This window comes from Pleurodeles waltl, chromosome 7 (genome assembly GCF_031143425.1).
Source record: "Pleurodeles waltl isolate 20211129_DDA chromosome 7, aPleWal1.hap1.20221129, whole genome shotgun sequence".
Classification (NCBI taxonomy): Eukaryota; Metazoa; Chordata; class Amphibia; order Caudata; family Salamandridae; genus Pleurodeles; species Pleurodeles waltl.
In genome coordinates this window covers 564350682-564370106 of record NC_090446.1, presented here as the reverse complement: position 1 = coordinate 564370106, position 19425 = coordinate 564350682, and the positions used below count along the sequence as shown (strand labels likewise).

Genomic DNA, 19425 nt, shown 5'->3' with positions numbered 1-19425 from the left:
TCCTTCAGATTTATATCACTGGTGCAGACTATTTGATTTTTTTGCTTGTTTAGGTGGTAGCCCGCTGTGTTCCCAAATATCTTGGCCTCCCGTTCTACTTCAGCCAGAGCACCCACCGGATCTGGAGTAACAAGGGCTAGGTCGTCAGCATGAGCCAAGGTTTTAGTGTCAACGCTGTTCAGTGTCATTGACCTTATTAGGGGGTTCCTTTCCAACCTACTAATAAAAGAATCTATATATAACTCAGATAGGAATGGAGAGCATGGACAGCCATGCCTTGTCCTCCTGGTAGTTACAATTTTATCTGACTCCATCCCCAGGGATTGCAGTCTAGCACTCATACTGTAATATGGTGCCCTTAAAGCTTTGAAGCTTTAATTAAGCCATGTCCAAGGCCCTGGTACCTTAAAATCTCCCAGAGGTACTGCCAAGAGATCCGGTCGAAAGCTTTCACTGCATCAAGCAGGATCATATCCAGTGGGGTGCTTGTTACTTCAGCTGAATCAAACAAAGTGATTGCCCTCCATTGACCATGGGTTCAATGGAGGTTTCCACTTCCTCTTAAAAATCACTATTTTGGTAGCCCTCCAAGAAGCTGGGGCCAACCCCTCCCTCTGGACACCAAGGAAAGCTCAAACCATATCCGAGCAAGTTTGGGATTATAAAATACTTAGTAACATTCTAAGGGTATGTAGTTGGGCCTAGTTGCTTTACCAGGGGCTAGATATTTTAATACCATGTTTACTTTCTATGGGGTTAACAACAGATCCAGAGAGGCCTGATCTTCTTCCTCGTTCATTGGTTGTGTCTACAAATGCCTTCAATCTGCTTCGAAGGGGAAGTATATCTTCTTTATAGAGTTCTTCATAGTGTTCCTTAAATACTCCTTTAATCCTCTCTGGAGTACTAACCTGGCATCCTTCCTTATGCAATAAAGCGTCTATACCCCTATTTGCCTCTTTCTGCTTTGTACGCTGAACCAGCAGTCTGCCTACATTCTTGTCATGCTCTTAGCTTTCTAATCTGTAACTTTGTTATTTCTCAGCAATCTCCCTAATGTAATTGCTATTTATCCTGTCCTTGACTACTGTGATCTTTTGTTGCATTTCCTGGTCATCCTACCCTGCCACTATCAGCCTTACAATCCTCCCCTCTAGTTCAGAAAGCTCTTAGTAAAACCCCTGAGTCTCCCTGGCCTTCTGTGTCAGATTATGTAGACTATAACTCAAGGTCTCGCCCCTGATTCCCGCCATTAGTGAGTCCCAGACTACAAAATCCGCCTACAGACTACAATATCCACTGCAGTACCTCTATTTATTATTATTGTCAGTAAGTCTCATAGCCTTCTACTTATATGCTGATTTTACTGGTACTTAAGGAGCAGTTTCCTGTGGAATGTCAATTTCTGTGCTGGCCTAGTTGTACCCTCCACCAAAACTTTCAAGACCAAGGGATTCTGGTCTGAAAAAACCCTAGAGTGTCTTTAAGTCCCTACTTTTCTTTCCAGGTCTGCTGAGATAAATAATTGTCCAATCGTACAAATTTCTTATGGGGGTAATAAAAATATATATACCCAGGGTCTGATGTTTTCAACTTATATCACACATTGACTGGGCCATGATCTCTCATCAGCTGATGAACTGCTTTGTAAACTAACGGCTTCGTGCCACAATACTGCCTTTACTGCGGCAATACCCTCTGACCTCCATATGGAGATTTAAATCGTTGCACACCACAAGAGGCGTTGACCATGAAGATAGCTCAAGATCCAGACAATCCATAACCGTAGCTTCATCCAGATTGGATTCGTATACAGAACATAGAGTGAAGTTTAGACCTCTAATCTGACAGTCCATTATTGCTCATCTTACTAATGTTTCCACTGAGCTCTGTTTCACCACAACCCTATTGTTTCTAGCTAGTTTTGCCACACCCCAGGACGTTGGCCCTTGAAATGTACAGGTCAGGATGGTATACCCAGGGACTTATAGCAGAGTTCTCCTTTCCTTTGCAATGTGCTTTTCTTGATTACAGATGATATCACCCCCAAAGCTCTAAGACCTAGCGCATCCTTACCCTTCTTGGCTTTGTCATTTAGCCCACAGGCATTGGCCGAGCAGATCCACAAGCTCCTATTTTGCATCATAGACTCATTATTTGGAAGCCCTATTCACTGTCTAAATAGTTCTGTCCTACACTCCCACATCTAGGGGTGATCTCTGGCATAATGCTAAACCAACTATTTTTCATTAGCTAGGGGAAGTCCTGATCTATTTACATAAAAAGTATTTTCCTAAAATTGACTTTGGTGCTCCTTTTTTAGCACTCAACCTTCCCTTTTACTGCAGACCCGCTGACTCCCATCCTGTCCTCCCCTCCCCTCTCTGTCCACCCAAGTGAGGCAATCAAACCCATAGTAAGTGAACAGTTTTAAACAAATCTGCCAGGGAAGACTAGGACCCGGCTTCTTTTTTTAACAAAAAGGAGTTGAACCTAGGAGAAAAATAAATCAGTTATTGGGGAAAAAGATAGCTCTTCTCATGTGAGCTCCGGAAATGTTCCAAATTACTGTCCACTTGCTTGGTATATTTCTGGACTGCACACGTGGCATACAATGTGAAACTGTGGTGTATCCTGGAGAGCACATTTTTAAAACAAGATGGAATGGTATTGTACAACAATTAACAGTCTATAATCAAACAAAATCTAAGCTTGAAAAGATCATGGTGTGTGCTGTACCATGCAGTTTCAAAATCCTGACTAAAAAGTATGGACACGTCAGATATATTGCTGCTGTTACTCGTGTAAGAAATAAATACAAAAAACAAAGCTCATGTCCCAAGCACATTCAATTTTCCCATTTCTTCAGACCAATATCTAGAGATGTTTCCAAATATTTAATCATGACCACGATGTAAAAAATGAGCAGGATAGTGCGTAATCGTGTGTCCCCAAGTCAATTTCAGTCTATCGTAAGGTCCATCAACTCATCCAGTTATTCATTGTGACTAATTGGATCCACACGTCATCTTGTCACTTGGGTGCATTCCTTAAATTCCCCCAAACCAATCTGTATTTGAAAGTACTGAGAGAAGGAAAATGATGCTCAGTTATTGTCTCTAACTATTTCTCATATTAGAGTAACCCAGCTTTCAAATAGTGGAAATGTGAGGCTCTTCAAATCCAGGTAATGAAAAACTGCTGGGAAGTCCAGTTTATCCTTGCATGTATCTGCTTGTATGTAAAAAGAATAGTGTATCGAGACGGCCTAAAAAGGAACACTTTGTGAATTTTTAGGGAAACCATTTATTTATTGGTTTCATATTTACAGACATGCGGTCTCTATAGGGAATCTTCCACCTCCCTGTAGAAATGTTATTCTCCTGTCTAATCCACGTTTTGACAAAGTTCCATTGAGATAGCAAATTGCAATATTGCAATTAGCATTAAGGGCAGTAATATTCAAATATTCAAAAATCTTTGCAACATTTTAATGAAACCTTAACATATACCTTGGACCCAGGACATGGCAAAAAAAGCATACTGACTAGTGTCATTGGTTGTAGCTTAAAACACCTGGCACTGTTGGTCAATATTGTGACACGCCTACGTAAAATGTAAAATCTGGGCCATTACTACATACAGCGCCCCTTTGGTGCAGTGGCCATGTGCACCAGATTTCTGCGTACTCCACAGTAGTTTTATAGAATAGGGTGCAGATGCTTGCATACCTCTTCTGTGATACAGATAGTGCTAGTGTACATATAGTGCTGGCTATGTTCGAGAAGGGGTGCTCCCTCATTTGCATGGGGGTGTGGACACACGCAAGTGAAGAAATACCTTTGCCTCTGTGCCAGTGTAGTATTATGGACCCATGCGCAGAGGCAAAGAAGCTGTAGGAGGAGCACTCACTGTGCGTCACAACAAGGTAGCGCACAATGGGTGTGCCCATGAGAGCAGTCCCCTGCGGGGGTAACAAGGAACCCCATGGACACCCCCAGACATCCCCATGCAAATTGGTGCAGTTCATCTCTGCACCTATCTGCAGGGGTATTTCTTTCCCCCTTTGAACTGCAGGTGGATACTGTCTGCACAGTAAAACACGAAACGGCTGCTTCAAACAGCTGCTTTGTCTTTCATTAATACACTGCCCGGAAAGGAGTGCAAGTGTGTGGCTGCCCAGGAGGCAGCCTATTGATTTTAATAGGGCACAGTGTTCCTGCTTACTCCTCGTGCACCTGTTCAAAGCTGAGCTGCGGTGCAAATAGAGACAGTGCTCCAATTATATACTTCTCGTCCTGGAGTCTTCAGTTCCACAACTGATGGTTTGATTTTGTAATGTAAGATTCAAGCCTATGTAGTTATACAGATCTATCAACACCTTAAACTGCTGTGATTGATGCGCCATGGGGAGTTTTCTCCATTCTCTGCAGCTCTCAAATTGTTCAGGGTCTACGTGTCTGTGGTGCTGATATTCTATCGACTAACACTCTCTGGTCTCTATAGATTTTGTTACTGGATTTTTGTATTAGCTACGCATAGTTTCTGTGAGGCTGATGTATGGCGTGTCTCCTGGCATGTCTCCTGACAGTTTTTTTGTAAAATTCAGAGTCTACAACAAGATAAAACTACACTAACTATGTGGAAGCCATGAAAAACCACAGTTCATCCATGAACATAAAAGTTATTAGAATTGGCGGTGTCTGGAATGGGTCTCAATTCAAGATGAAACAGTATTGTCTGTACCTGGCCACTTGTCTGAGGTCCTTTTAGCTGTGATTGACTAAATGTTGTGTCTTGGGTCTACAGCTGCAGTGATGTTGTGCCGATGCCTCAGGTACCATTACCTAGGTGGTTGATTTTATGCATTACATTAGGGTCCTATAGTAACACATGCTTGAACTGAATTCCAAAGGCAAGTCCCTTTAAGAGACATAACCCACCTCTTTATTCCCTCACCTGGTCCCTTCAGTTCAGAATTGGAACAAATTAATGAATGGTTCTTTGTCTTCCAGGAGGAAGATCCTGGCCTGCTCCTTGCTCCATCCAAATTCATCCCAGACATACAGAACGGACAGAAGATCTACAAGAGTAAGTACAGATGTATACCTTAGGCACTAACAGTAGAAAACCAAGATCAATGGTTTGTAGGTATTCGAAAGAAGATGAATGATGAATGATGAAGGAGCTAGTGATTTAGTTGTGTTTCCTAATCCATCCCTGTGATTTGGTGGTGCACTTATTCTGTGACCGTTTGTTTTATTGCTGTGTTGTACCCTGACACTTTAGTGCATTTACTGATTCCATGTTTGATGTATTCAAATGTGTTGCGTTTCACCATATGTGTCTTTGAGCGGATGCTTTATTTCCTTGTGCACACCTTTCGGAGCTTGTTGTCTGTGACTATGATCCCTTTGAGAGGATGCTGTACTCCCCTCTGTTACATGTGTGAGGGTGCATTGTTTCAAACGTGTCTCACTGGGTGCTGATTGTTTTTGTGATAGGTGAGAGTAACCATATGAAACTGAAATGGTCATGTAATTCTCCAAATTACCATTTAGTCAGTGTTGTGTTTCACTGTGTGGGACTTACAATGAATGAGTGCTGTGTTTCCAAATGTACCTTGTCGATGGGTGCTGCCTTTCATCTTGTGAGCTGTGGACTGGGCAGAGATGATGCATTCTTTGAGGTGGTACTGCTGTGTATCTGGGACCGGATGTACCATACGTACTAAAGTTTAGAGTCACAATCCATTCGTAAACTGGTTTGTGACTGCTAATTGTGCACAGTGGACTGCCACAGCTAACAAATAGGTAATTCCATTATTTTTTACATGACATAGCAGTTTCCTAAATTTGATTACTAGTGAATTGCAAATGGACTCCTCTAACCATTCTCAAATTGTGAATGATTGCAAATCAGTTGTTTTTCACTTGCAAATTAATACCAAGTAGGAGCAGGTGTTAACCAGGTGCAAAACATAAAAGGGGGACAAGAAAGAGTTTTTCATCCAAAATTGTACACTATATGTGAGGGCCATAAGGATGCGGCTATTGGCATTGCAGCAGACAAGGAAAAGGAGCCAAGACAGGTTGTTTATGGTATCACAGTATCTGACCAAACAGAGGAGGTAGTCTGTAATAAATACAGACTCAGTTGCCAGGTCATCCTGGCCCTCACTGATGAGCTAAATATATATCTAATAATAGGCCCAAACACCCATAGTAGCATGGTTATACCCACACAAGTATGAGCCTTATAATTACTGCACCACCTAGCCTCTTGCAGCTGTCAGGGTATTGGCGCAACTGCAGGAAAAGTGTCAAAGAGTGCATTGTGTTTTGCTTTTTTGTACTTTCCTAGATGCAGTGCTGCCAAGAATATCCAATCACATCTCTTTTCCAAATACAATTAAAGAAATTGAATATGCCAAGGTGCTATTCTATGGTACTGCATATTTTCCTCATGTGAATGGATGTGTAGATAGGACAGATGTCCTGACAGTGGCTGCTCCTCCGTTTGGGCGGAAGAGCGTTGCCCACCCGCCAGCAGCGGCAGCTGCAAAACCTTATAAAGAAAACGATAATAAACTATGTCTCGGGCCGGCCAAACACACATGCGCTGTAGGCTCGCTTCAGCCCAGCAACAAAGTTGCTGGGCTGGAGAGAGCCAGCACAGTCTCCCGGTCTGTCTGTGAGCGCCCTGGCTGGGCGCTCACAGCCAACCCTGACGCTGCTCTGAGCAGCATCAGGATTGGCGCAGGGCAGGCTGGGAGCCTGTGCTTGTAGCGAGGATCGTCGAGGGACAGAGGAGCAGCGGAGGAGGTAAGTGATTTAAAAAAAAAAAATTAAATTCAATGTTTATTACCTCCCTCCCGCGCCTCCCCGCCCCGCACCTTCCGCGGCCCGCAAGCCACTACTGTGTCCTGAACTACCCTCCCTCTGTTACAGAACATATCTTCCGAAGCCGGTAAAACCAACACTCCTTACACTTAAAAATTGTGTGTAATGCTGCATATCTGATCACAGACCTTGTGGCTAGCTACCCTGGAAGTACCCATGATAGATGTTCCGCCACTGTGAACTGTACTGGATTTGAAATGGCCTCTAGGTCTCCCAAGAGTCTCATGAGACTGTGGACATTCTAGGAACAGAATCTCATTGACAGTTGTTTTTCAACAGTCACATAAATCATTGCTGCTATTCAGTTTTCACTGATTATTCTAAGGCCCAAAAGAAGTGACAGAAGCCATTACCAGTCCTTGGATTGGGTAGTATTACTTGACATTTTCTTTGCCTATGCATTGTTTAACAGTTGATCTTGTAATTTTAAACTTCCTCATATGACCTGGTTTAGATAGCTGGCCAATATCACCTCATAGAATCAAAGAGGACTGTTGTTGAGGGTCCTTTTCTCCTGCCCTTTCTCCTCCCGCTTGCCCCTCTCCTCCTGTGTCGCTGCTGCCCCTGTGGCCCCGCTCCCCTTCCCACGAAGCGCCTTTCCCGCCCTCCCAGCTGACCGAACCCCCGCCTCCCTCCCCTTTTGAATGATGGCTGCAGTGCGGCCATGCTGCTGGTTCACCGAAGGCAATTCCCATCTGCGCCCCTCCTTGCCTGGACCACGCCCAGCACCAGAATCTGCGGGTCTCCGACGAGCCATCCCCAGGCCATCCTCCATTACAACGCCCCCAGGCCCTCCACCGCCTCAACACTAAACATCTCAGCGACTGCTGCACTGCATCTCCCAAAGACACCTGCAGACCTTTCTCCTGCCGGAACTGCAACTTCAGTTTCAGCCACAACAATCAGAAGAAAGACTCCACACCCGGAAACACAGACACCCTCTACAACCTCATCAACTGCCTCCTTCTGAACATATGCTCCCTTCATAAGCATTCCACCGAACTCTGAGACCTGATTGACTCTGCCCGACCAGACATTGCTTTCCTAACCGAGACCTGGACCACCCCACCTCTGGACCAGATATCGCCATTGCTATCCCAGATGGCTACAGTATCCTAAGGAAGAACTGGCCTTCCAGGCCGGACGGAGGACTTGCCATCGTACACAAGTATTCACTACGCACCACGGCCAACACGGAGGAGCACTGCACCACAATGGAACACCTTCACTTCCTGATCCACGCCGATCACAACTCCTCCATCCACGGCACCCTGGTCTACAGACCGCCCGGTCCCCCCACAGCACTCATCAATACCATTATCGACATCTCCACCCCCCAGGCCCTGCCGTCCTCTGACTACCTCCGCCTCGGCGACCTAAATTGTCACCCCGAGGACCGCAACGACCAAAATACCACCTCCCTACTCAACAACCTCGCCACCCTCGGCCTCAGACAACTGATCACCCCACCCATGTACGCCGCAGAGCACACGCTGGACCCCATCTTTACCTCAAGCAACCATTTTACCATCAAGACCATCTCCACCCCGGACTGGACAGACCACCACTACCTACACTTCACCATCACCACACCCAGCAGCCGAACCCACGACCCCAGGCCCCCCCGCAGGAAATAGAATGAAATTTCCGATGAGCAACTCACCATGACACTCGCCAAATGACACCCACCTCCCTCCTGTGACGCCAACACCGCAGCACGAAACCTCAACTCCTGGATCACCGAATGCGCTGACCCCCTAGCCCTCCTCCCTTCAACATCGGCCAAGGGCATCCCAAAGAAAGCCTGCTGGTTCACCACCGAACTCCTAGAATCCAAGCGCACCTGCAGGCGGCTAGAGAAGAAATGGAGAAACAGATGAACCAGCGAAGACCTCCACCACCAACGCATAAAGAATGCGAAAAAAACACACTCCAGGAACGCATCAACTCCTCCATGCACAACACGAAGGAACTCTTCATGGTTACCAACAAATTCACCAGTCCCCTCTCCAAATCCACCAACATCCGTTCATCGCAAGACCTCTGTGAAAGACTCGCCACCTTCTTCCACCGCAAGATCAAGGACATTTACAGCAGTTTCCTCCCGGAGAACCAGCCCAGCATCAGAACCGACGACCGACCCCCCCAGAACCTACCCAAAACATCCACAGCTGGTCCACTCTCACCACTGAGGAAACAGAAAGCATTATGAACAGCACTCATTCCGGAGCTCCCACAGACCCCTGCCCCCACCACATCTACATCAGAGCCAGCACATCCATCGCCCCCGTGCTTCAAAAGACAATGAACTGCTCCGTCAACACAGCCACTTTCCCCAAAGACTGGAAGAAGAAACCCTTGGCTGACCCATCAGAGCTAAAGAATTTCCGGCCCAACTCACAGTTGCGGCAATTCATCGAGGACAACAACTCACTCGACACCTCCCAGTACGGGTTCTGCAGCAACCACAGCACAGAGAAAGCTCTTCTTGCAGCCACCGAGTACACCCGTACACTCCTAGACCATGGCCACACCGCAGCACTCATGCTCCTTGACCTTTCAGCAGCCTTCTTCCACAGCACCTTATGCATCAGACTCCACGATGCAGGAATCAGTGGAAAAGGCCTGCAATGGATCCACTCCTCATCTCTGGAAGAACATAGAGAGTCAGGCTCCCACCCTACACATCCAAACCTACAGAAGTCACCTGCAGAGTTCCTCAGGGATCCTCCCTGAGTCCAACACTCTTCAACATATACATGGCCCCACTCGCAGCCATCGTCCAAAGCCACGAAATGAACATCGTGTCATACGCCGATGACACACAACCCATCATATCCCTCACTGAAAACCCAGACGAGGCCAAGAGGAACTTTCACACGGGAATGGAAGCCATCGCCGCCTGGATGAGAGAAAGCTGCCTCAAGCTCAACTCAGATAAGACCGAGCTTATCATCTTCAGAAACTCCTCCTCAGCTTGGGACGACGCCTGGTGGCCCACATCTCTCAGTGCCCCACCTTCCCTGACTGACAAGGCCTGAGACCCAGGAATCATGTTTGACTCCTCCCTATCAATGTCCCGACAGGTAAACACGGTCACCTTCTCCTGCTGGCACACCCTCCGCTAAACTCCGAAAGATTTTTAAATGGATCCCAGTACACAGCCGCGGGACAGTCACCCACGCCTTAGTCACAAGCAAGCTCGACTAAGCAAAGCACTCTATGCTGGCACCACAACAAAAAACATCAGAAAGCTGCAACTCATCCAAAACGCCAACGCCAGACTCGTCCTGAACCTCCCCCACCAGGAACATATCTCCTAGCACCTGAGGACCCTCCACTGGCTCCCGGTGGAGAAACAAAGCATTTTCGAGCTACTCACCTACAACTACAAACCCATTCACAACATCAAACCAGCCTAACTAAATCACTGCATCTCCTTCCACAAGCCCGCCAGACCCCTCAGCTCCGCCCAGCAGGCACTGGCCACCATCCCACGCATATGGAAACCACCGCCGGAGGAAGGTTCTTCGCATATCTCGCAGCAAAGAGCTGAAACAACCTACCCATGCACCTCAGACAAAGCGCATTGCTCACCATGTTCAGGAAGTTCCTCAAGATGTGGAAATTCGGATTAGGCTCTGTCCGTCCGCCTGCCCCGCCACCACCCCCTCACCCCCACAGCCTTGAGACCCTCATGGGTGAGTAGTTGCGCTCTACAAAAACTGATTGATTGATTGATTAATAAGAGTGGGGGTTGTGTGCCTTCTCTTCATTGAAGGGTGATGATGGATTTAATATAGATGGATATTTCAAGGGAGCTTTTTCATAATTCCGATACCCAACTAAGCAAACTGCACCTGTACTCTGTTTGCTATTTCCGGAGTTAACCATGTGACCACTGTAGTTTCACATGATGAATTGGAGAGATCCAGATTAAATTGAAAGGCCTGAATATCCGCAGACGTGAGAGCAGATAGTGACAGAATCGTTATTATGAGTTTTAAGATTGCACTACAATTGAGAATGTAGGATGGCCCTCTTGATATTTGGGTATAAAAATGAGCTTAGTAGAGTTACTATGGAAATTTTATACTGGCATTCCTGGTTGTGTCTCGCAGCCCTTGTCATGTGCTAAATACTATTCTCTTACTGTGGGTCTAACCAAGTACCTCACTACAGATGAGGCGTCTTTAGATTCTGCAGTGTCTATCTCTGGGGATACTTTAATCGTTTGATGCTTGTTTGCATTTTGGCCTATAGTTGTCATGGAACCCTCTTCCCTCAGGTTCACTATTTCCGTGTACTGGCTAGAATCTTTCTCCTTATTTTATTTTTATATGACCTACCTCTTTTTTTGCATTATGTGATAAAACTGTATTGGTTGAAGATTGATTGATTCCCCTTGCTAAATAAAATTTGGATTCTGTGCCAATCTCCAATTGCTGGGCACTATGTGCTACCTCAATGGTGGCTAGCTCAGCCCCATGTTGACTGTTTTCACTCGGGTTAGGTTTGAATATCGGGTACCATTTCTCCAATGTTGGATTATCATTTGTAGCTATTTTTTAGGTTCTTGGATTTATTTGGTGCCTTTCTTAATCTTTTCCTTGCTCTTTTTGCTAGCCCTTTTTGCGAATTGGAACAGGAGGGATGTGTCATGACCCTCCAGTGTACCACATGGCATAAGTTGGTCTAGCATTAATGGACAATTCTGTTCTGCGAGTGCAGGTAACAAACCATGGTTTTGAAGTTCGTCTTCAAGTCGATGCTCACATTAAATAGCAAAAGATAGATTCTACGCAGCCTTTGATGGCTGAGGATTCACTATAAACTCAACATTCTGCACTAATGATCCTGCTGTTTTTGGGGGCTGGTCTACATTGGCGGGTAGCAAGCTATGTTATTGATGCTGCCCTAGCCCTTGAGGTCCAAGTAAAGTGCCTGAAGGGGAGTTCTCTGTTGCCTGAAGCCACTGTAGATTCACCATGTTTTTAACTTCATTTACCAATGATTCCACTGTCATCCTGAGATACACCTAACCAATTGACCATTAGTATCAGATTGAGCTCTTACTATTAATTCACTCAAATTTTGCAGTTTTGTATCTATTCCAGTGACGAAAAGTGCAAGCGTGTTGAGAAGGTCCACCTGGACTTTCAGTTTGTCTGACTGGAAGTTGAGGATTGCAGTTATTGTATCCATAATGTTTAGCAGATTGTCTTACAGTACCATTGTATATTTGAGAATTCCCCGTCTTGTAAGGATCTCCATGGCTTACACATATCCTCCTGTTGGGTATTGGAATTTTACAATTTCTAGACCTACATAAGTCAGACAACTCTCAACGATTACCTGTCTGTGTTGGGGTTTTCACTGCCAGTTGGTGGTAATTGTCTTCTGGTCTGTGATGTGTGTTGGCGGCGTTCGACAGTTACAGATATTTCCCTTCTCTCTGGTTCACTGTGCACTCTTTCTTCTTTCCATCCTTCTTCAGCATGTTCCTGGGTGACATCTGGAAAAATGATTCTGTATGTTTAAGCAAGTAGCTGGTACTACTCTGCATATCACTTTTACTGGAGGATTAATGTTGTAAGACACAATCCCTGCTGACGTGGATGTGTTGTGGCCCATTGAACTTTTAAAATCACATTCATAATTTATTAACCTGGATTAGAACTTCACTGAACTACAGCTCCTATAATGCACTGTTCACATCACACATAATTTTGTAATGGAGTAAGCATCACAAGTCCAGGGGGAATCTACCAGACACACTGGCAACTATCACATCTGTGCCGTGATACTGATATAAAGGTGCTGTGAGGCACAAAGTATAGGCACCTACTGGTGGTCCTCTAGATGTATCTCTGTCACTCACTCCAATTACTGCCTCAGGTGCAAGGGTGGATTCTATAGCCTCCTCAGGTGGTGTTCAAAGGCGGGACCCCCTCCAGTCCCAGCTACCACCCCCCTCCTGTTAGCAATGCTCCTATGTGTCCTCAGGCATGTCATACCACATTTGCATGCACTGTTGATGCTGTGGTTGGCTACTCCAACAGCACTAAATCTTTCTTACACCCTTTGCCAGATACAGTGCTTACTAGCCTCTGGTACAGTTGGCAAGCATTTGCCAAAGCATGTGACATTGTTTGCAACACAGTGGTTAACTAGGATCTCCAGTTCTGCCTCACTGATTTTGTTTTTCTGTTGCTATATCCTCCAATGTGTCTCCCTCCTTGATAGCTGTTCCCAAGGTTTTCTAATCCTTTGTAGAAAGACAAGTATTTTCCACACACCTCTTCTGTCCTCTCCTGTTGTACATATGGGACATGTTATGGTTGTTATGCAGTTAGAATGAGACAAGGACTCATGCGCTGTTTCCTTATTGTGAATCACAATTCTGCTGCAAACACCAATTCACAATTTGATAATCACAATTTGGAGAAAAAAATGACAATTTCCATGTCGCAAAATAACAAGTGTAAGGTACGTGCATCTTGATTATCGAATAGGTATTTGCAATTTGTTTCCATTGTATTAACAGGCTTGCAAAAACTTTTGTTGTACATCTGGCCCATGAAGTGTCTTTTCACAGGTATAGCTCTTATATAATAGTGTTCCTTCTGTTGTAGGGTTGCCAAGTAGTTTGATATTCTCCCTACTTTTAACAGTACTAGGCACTGAGTGTCTATTTTGTAGTAAGTGTGTTAGGTATTGAGTGCAGAGCAAAGTGTAAACAACTAATGATTATATATACATTGAATAGATGACCTGATGTACTAAGACCTATTGGCAAACTTGGATATGCAGTTTGCACACCAACTGGGTTGAAAATGGGTACGTCAATTGTGATACAACATATGCGCAGACATTGTATTGCATATTGCCGGTTTACAGGGCGTTGCAACACAACCTGCCTTAAGAATTGTAGTCAGTTCTCAATTTATGATCTCTTCTGTCTGGCTGCAAATGTAGTGATGTTAGCCTGCAGGGGACCACAGATGTCAGACTCTGCTTTTGTATTCCCAACAGGAAACATTTTTAAGCAGCCCATTGGAGAGACAGGTGTTGGTTTTATATGTTTCCCCCTGAATGAGAAGTCACTGTGACGTGGGATTGGCAGACAGTGGTCCCTTAAACCAGTGTTTGCAGTCCCCAAGGCCGCCCACTGTGGTCCTTAAAGGGGAAGCAGTTCTACTGGCAAAGCTTTCCCTTTGCAAATTAGATACTACCCCAATTCACTAGCGGTGTTTGATTGATGGTTTGCATATGTAGTTGCAGTCACAAATTATTAATGCGTTTTGTTGCAAAATGCAACTCGACGGAAGTCCCTTTCACACCTTCCTTATTTCAATTGGGCTTGATTTCAGACCCACTTGTGTGAGTTGAAGATGCTTTGCTGACTCGTAAAAGGGTTTTTTGCAGACTTCAAAAAATATTTTGCAGTTATAAACCCTGTGATTTTGTGAATTGCGGATTTTGTGACCCGAGTGATGTCAGTCTTATCCACAAACTAACCCATCAGCAGTATGCTTTCTAGACATTCACCAACTGGCACTGTCAGATCCTTAGAGCCAGCATGGAACCAACTTCCAGGGGCCCTGGTGAAGCTGTTGTCACCAGAGTCTCAGTAGAGCCACACAAACAAGAAGGGAATCGGTAGCAGTAAATCAAGGCATTGCTGCAACCTAGCAAACCAAGGAATTGAGAGAACTAAAGAATAGAGAAAAACAACAAAGGTGTGTGGCTCGCAGGGCTGGATGTGAATTGTAATGCAGAAGTATTGAAAAATACAACAGTGTCTCTTAAACTGTTTTGTTTATTTATATACCAGACATAAGTTGGAAACGCAAACTTTACAGCAAATATGTTAAAACACTAGACATAGAACAGAGAATGAAATACTGTAAATAAAGCAATGACTCAATAGTCTGTATACACAACGATCCAAGTGATGTGCCAATCCCAAAAGTGAGGTAAACGGTCTATGAGACTGCTCACTGACTTTTCCTCAGATACCATAGTCCTGACAGTATGAAAGCATTTGATGAAAGCGCTACCCCACACCATCTGGTTCCAAAACCTACAAGATAAAAAGTTCTTTACTGTATGATGACTGATATCTTTCTCTGCTGGTCCGCTTAACTCTCACAGCTGCATATGAACTGTCATATAAGACTGTCATATAAGTTAAAGTGATACTACTAAATTGGATTGTCACCTATGGGATCTGATTGCTGTTCAATGCATGTCTCCTCTGAAATAAGGTTGCTGGGTATTGGCAGTTTCTCCTGCAGAGTAAGTGCAGTAGGTACTGAGGATCGTTTATGAGGTGAGAATGTCAGGTTTAGGACATTCACAGATAAGGCTGCCCAGAATTCAATATGTCCTGTGCAATAAGGGTGGCGGTACCTTGACTGCTTTCTCAGACACAAGCAATGAGGTTTTGCAACGTTTTCAACAAGGTTTGCAAGTTTGGTGTACTTGGTATGGAGTGTGTAGGAAGTTGGCTCTGTATATACTTTTTCAAAGTAAGAAATAGTGTGCACAGAGTCCAAGGGTTCCCCTTAGAGGTAAGATAGTGGCAAAAGTAGATAATTCTAATGTTTATTTTGTGGTAGTGTGGTCGAGCAGTAGGCTTATCAGAGGGTAGTGTTAAGCATTTGTTGTACACGCATAGGCAATAAATGAGGAACACACACTCAAAGACTTACTCCAGGCCAATAGGTATTTATACTGAAAAATATATTTTCTTAGTTTATTTTAAGAACCACAGGTTCAAGATTTACATTCAACACTTTAAATGTAAGACACTTCTCTTAGATACTTTATGAACTTTGAATGAAAACAATATCATGTACAGTCTTTGTACAAATGGCAATAAGCTATTTTCAAAGTGGACACTGCAAAAATCAACAGTTCCTGGGGGAGGTAAGTAAAGGTTAGATTAGGAGGTAAGTAAAACACTTACAAGTCTCAGTCCTGGGGCATAGGCAGCCCACCGTTGGGGGTTCAAGGCAACCCCAAAGTTACCACACCAGCAGCTGGGGGCCGGTCAGGTGCAGAGGTCAAAGAGGTGCCCAAAACACATAGGCGCCTATGGAGAATAGGGGTGCTCCGGTTCCAGTCTGCCAGCAGGTAAGTACCTGCGTCCTCGGGGGCAGACCAGGGGGGTTTGTAGAGCACTGGGTGGGACACAAGTAGGCACACAAAACACACCCTCAGAGGCACAGGGGCGGCCGGGTGCAGTATGCAAAGCAGGCGTCGGGTTTAGTATTGATTTCAATGGAGGGACCCAGGGGTCACTCTAGCGGTGCAGGCGGGCACAGGGGGGGCTCCTTGGGGCAGCCACCACCTGGGCTAGGCAGAGGGTCGCCTGGGGGTCACTCCTGCGTCGAAGTTTGGTTCCTTCAGGTCCTGGGGGTTGCAGGTGCAGTGTTGGTTCCTGGCGTCGGTGCCCATATTCCAGGCAGTCGCGGTCAGGGGGAGCCTCGGGGTTCTCTCTGCAGGCATCACTGTGGGGGATCAGGAGGGTCGTCTCTGGTTACTTACCGGCTTGCAGTCACCGGGGAGACCTCCCTGAGGTGTTTGTTCTCTGGATCTCGAGCCGGAGGTGTCGGGTGCAGAGTGTGAAGTCTCACGCTTCCGGCTGGAAACGTGAAGTCTTTGGAAGTTGCTTCTTTGTTGCAAAGAAGTAGCTGGTTTTGAACAGGGCCGCTTTTCACAGGAGTTTCTTGGTCCTTGAGTCCAGGGCAGTCCTCTGAGGCTTCAGAGGTCGCTGGTCCCTGTCGGAGGCGTCACTGGAGCAGGTTTTCGAAGTTGGAGACAGGCTGGTAGGGCTGGGGCCAAAGCAGTTGTCGGCTTCCTCCTTCTCTGCAGGCTTGTAGGTCAGCAGTCCTTCTTGTTTCTTCAGGTTGCTGGAATCTAATTTCCAGGGTTCTAGGTGCCCCTAAATACTAAATTTAGGGGTGTGTTTAGGTCTGGTAGGGCAGTAGCCAATGGCTACTGTCCTTGAGGGTGGCTACACCCTCCTTGTGCCTCCTCCCTGAGGGGAGGGGGGCACATCCCTATTCCTATTGGGGGAATCCTCCAAAACCAAGATGGAGGATTTCTAAAGGCAGGGGTCATCTCTTCTCAGGGCACCTTAGGGGCTGTCCTGACTGGTGGGTGACTCCTCCTTGTTTTTCTCATTATCTCCCCTGGACTTGCCGCCAAAAGTGAAGGCTGTGTCCAGGGGGCGGTTATCTCCACTAGCTAGAGTGCCCTGGGGCATTGTAACAGGAAGCCTGAGCCTTTGAGGCTCACTGCTAGGTGTTACAGTTCCTGCATGGGGGAGGTGTTAAGCTCCTCCACCCAGAGCAGGCTTTTGTTTCTGTCCTCAAAGAGCACAAAGGCTCTCACCCCAGGGGGTCAGAAACTCTTCTCTCAGCAGCAGGCTAGCACAGACCAGTCAGTCCTGCACTTAAGGATTGGGTAAAATACAGGGGGCATCTCTAAGATGCCTTCTGTGTGCATTTTTTAACAAATCCACCACTGGCATCAGTTTGGGTTTATTATTCTGAGAAGTTTGATACCAAACTTCCCAGTATTCAGTGTAGCCATTATGGAGCTGTGGAGTTAGTTTTTGACAAACTCCCAGACCATATACTTAATATGGCCACACTGTATTTACCATGTCTAAGAATAGACTTAGACACTGTAGGGGCATATTGCTCATGCAGCTATGCCCTCACCTGTGGTATAGTGCACCCTGCCTTAGGGCTGTAAGGCCTGCTAGAGGGGCGACTTACCTATGCAACAGGCAGTATTTTGTGGGCATGGCATCCTGAGGGGGATGCCACGTCGACTTTGCCTTTTTCTCCCCACCAACACACACAATCTACAATGGCAGTGTGCATGTGTTAGGTGAGGGGTCCCTTAGGGTGGCACAACATATGCTGCAGCACTTGGGGACCTTCCCTGGTCACAGGGCCCTTAGTACCACTGGTACCTTTTACAAGGGACGTATCTGTGTGCCAGGGGTGTGCCAGTTGTGGAAACAATGATACATTTTAAGTGAAAGAACACTAGTTCTGGGGCCTGGTTAGCAGGGTCCCAGCACACTTCTCAGTCAAGTCAGCACCAATGTCAGGCAAAAAGAGGGGGGGGGGTAACTGCAGTAGGAGCCATTTTCCTACAGAGTGTTTCCTCTGAAGAAAGGGAGCTAGATGGTATAACCTTTTTACAGATATGAGAGTGCTTGGAACTTAGAGTGCATCCTCTGTGTTAGGAGTGGTATCTATAGAGCAATGGGGTGAGATTTATATGTACTGGAAGTCTGCCATCTAAAGTGGAGTCCTGGGAGTGGTTAACAATATATGAGAGCTAATTACTGGGAATGGATCAGTAGTGTAATGCAACAAGAACAAAGTGATGGGTGGATTCTTGAATTAGTCTCAGCCAGTGCCAATCACTCAGGGCCATATCCCAATTGACTGATTTTCACCCAGTATGCCACTCTAAAAATGATGAAGGTCAAATGCAAATCAGTCTTGTTCCTGCTCTCATAGGAACAGTCCAGCTCAAACTGCCATACCACACTCCCTCCAGAAGAGAAAAAAAGCTATCCCAATTTCGTTTTGGCATATCAAGGCGTAATTTGCAAGTCGCAAATCCAAATGTTGGATGGTGTCCCTGACACCATCTGCGATTCGCAAGGGGGTCACAAATGCCCACCTCATGAATAATCATGAGGTGGGTCGCAATTTGCGACCCCCTTGCGAATGGTGGCCCTCACTGGGATGGTGGCCTGCTGCGGACAGCAGACCACCATGTCTGTGACTGCTTTTCAATAAAGCAGTTTTTTTTGTTTGTAATGCAGCCCATTTTCCTTAAAGGAAAACGAGATTGTAGGAAAGTACCATCTTGCCTGGCATGTTACCCCCATATTTCACTGTATATATGTTGTTTTAGTGTGCCCTGTATGTGTGATGACTAACTGTCTCACTGAGGCTCTGCTAATCAGAACCTCAGTGGTTATGCTCTCTCTGCTTTCCAAATTGTCACTAACAGGCTAGTGACCAATTTCACCAATTCACATTGGCATACTGGAACACCCTTATAATTCCCTAGTATATGGTACTGAGGTACCCAGGGTATTGGGGTTCCAGGAGATCCCTATGGGCTGCAGCATTTCTTTTGCCACCCATAGGGAGATCTGACAATTCTTACACAGGCCTGCCAGTGCAGCCTGAGTGAAATAACGTCCACGTTATTTCACAGCCATTTACCACTGCACATAAGTAACTTATAAGTCACCTATATGTCTAACCTCCACCTGGTGAAGGTTGGGTGCAAAGTTACTTAGTGTGTGGGCACCCTGGCACTAGCCAAGGTGCCCCCACATTGTTCAGAGCAAATTCCCCAGACTTTGTGAGTGTGGGGACACCATTTCACGCGTGCACTATACATAGGTCACTACCTATGTATGGCGTCACAATGGTAACTCCGAACATGGCCATGTAACATGTCTATGATCATG

At 45.8% G+C, this 19425-nt stretch overlaps 1 protein-coding gene across 1 annotated transcript in view; it reads left to right on the top strand.

Moving 5' to 3' along the window:
• Positions 1-19425, top strand: part of LOC138304349 (dynein regulatory complex protein 11-like) — a 411831-nt gene that overhangs the window by 177784 nt on the left and 214622 nt on the right. The window contains exon 9 of the mRNA XM_069244325.1: positions 5016-5091. Within this exon, the coding sequence (XP_069100426.1) occupies positions 5016-5091 (76 nt within the window). The remainder of the gene's footprint in view (positions 1-5015; positions 5092-19425) is intronic.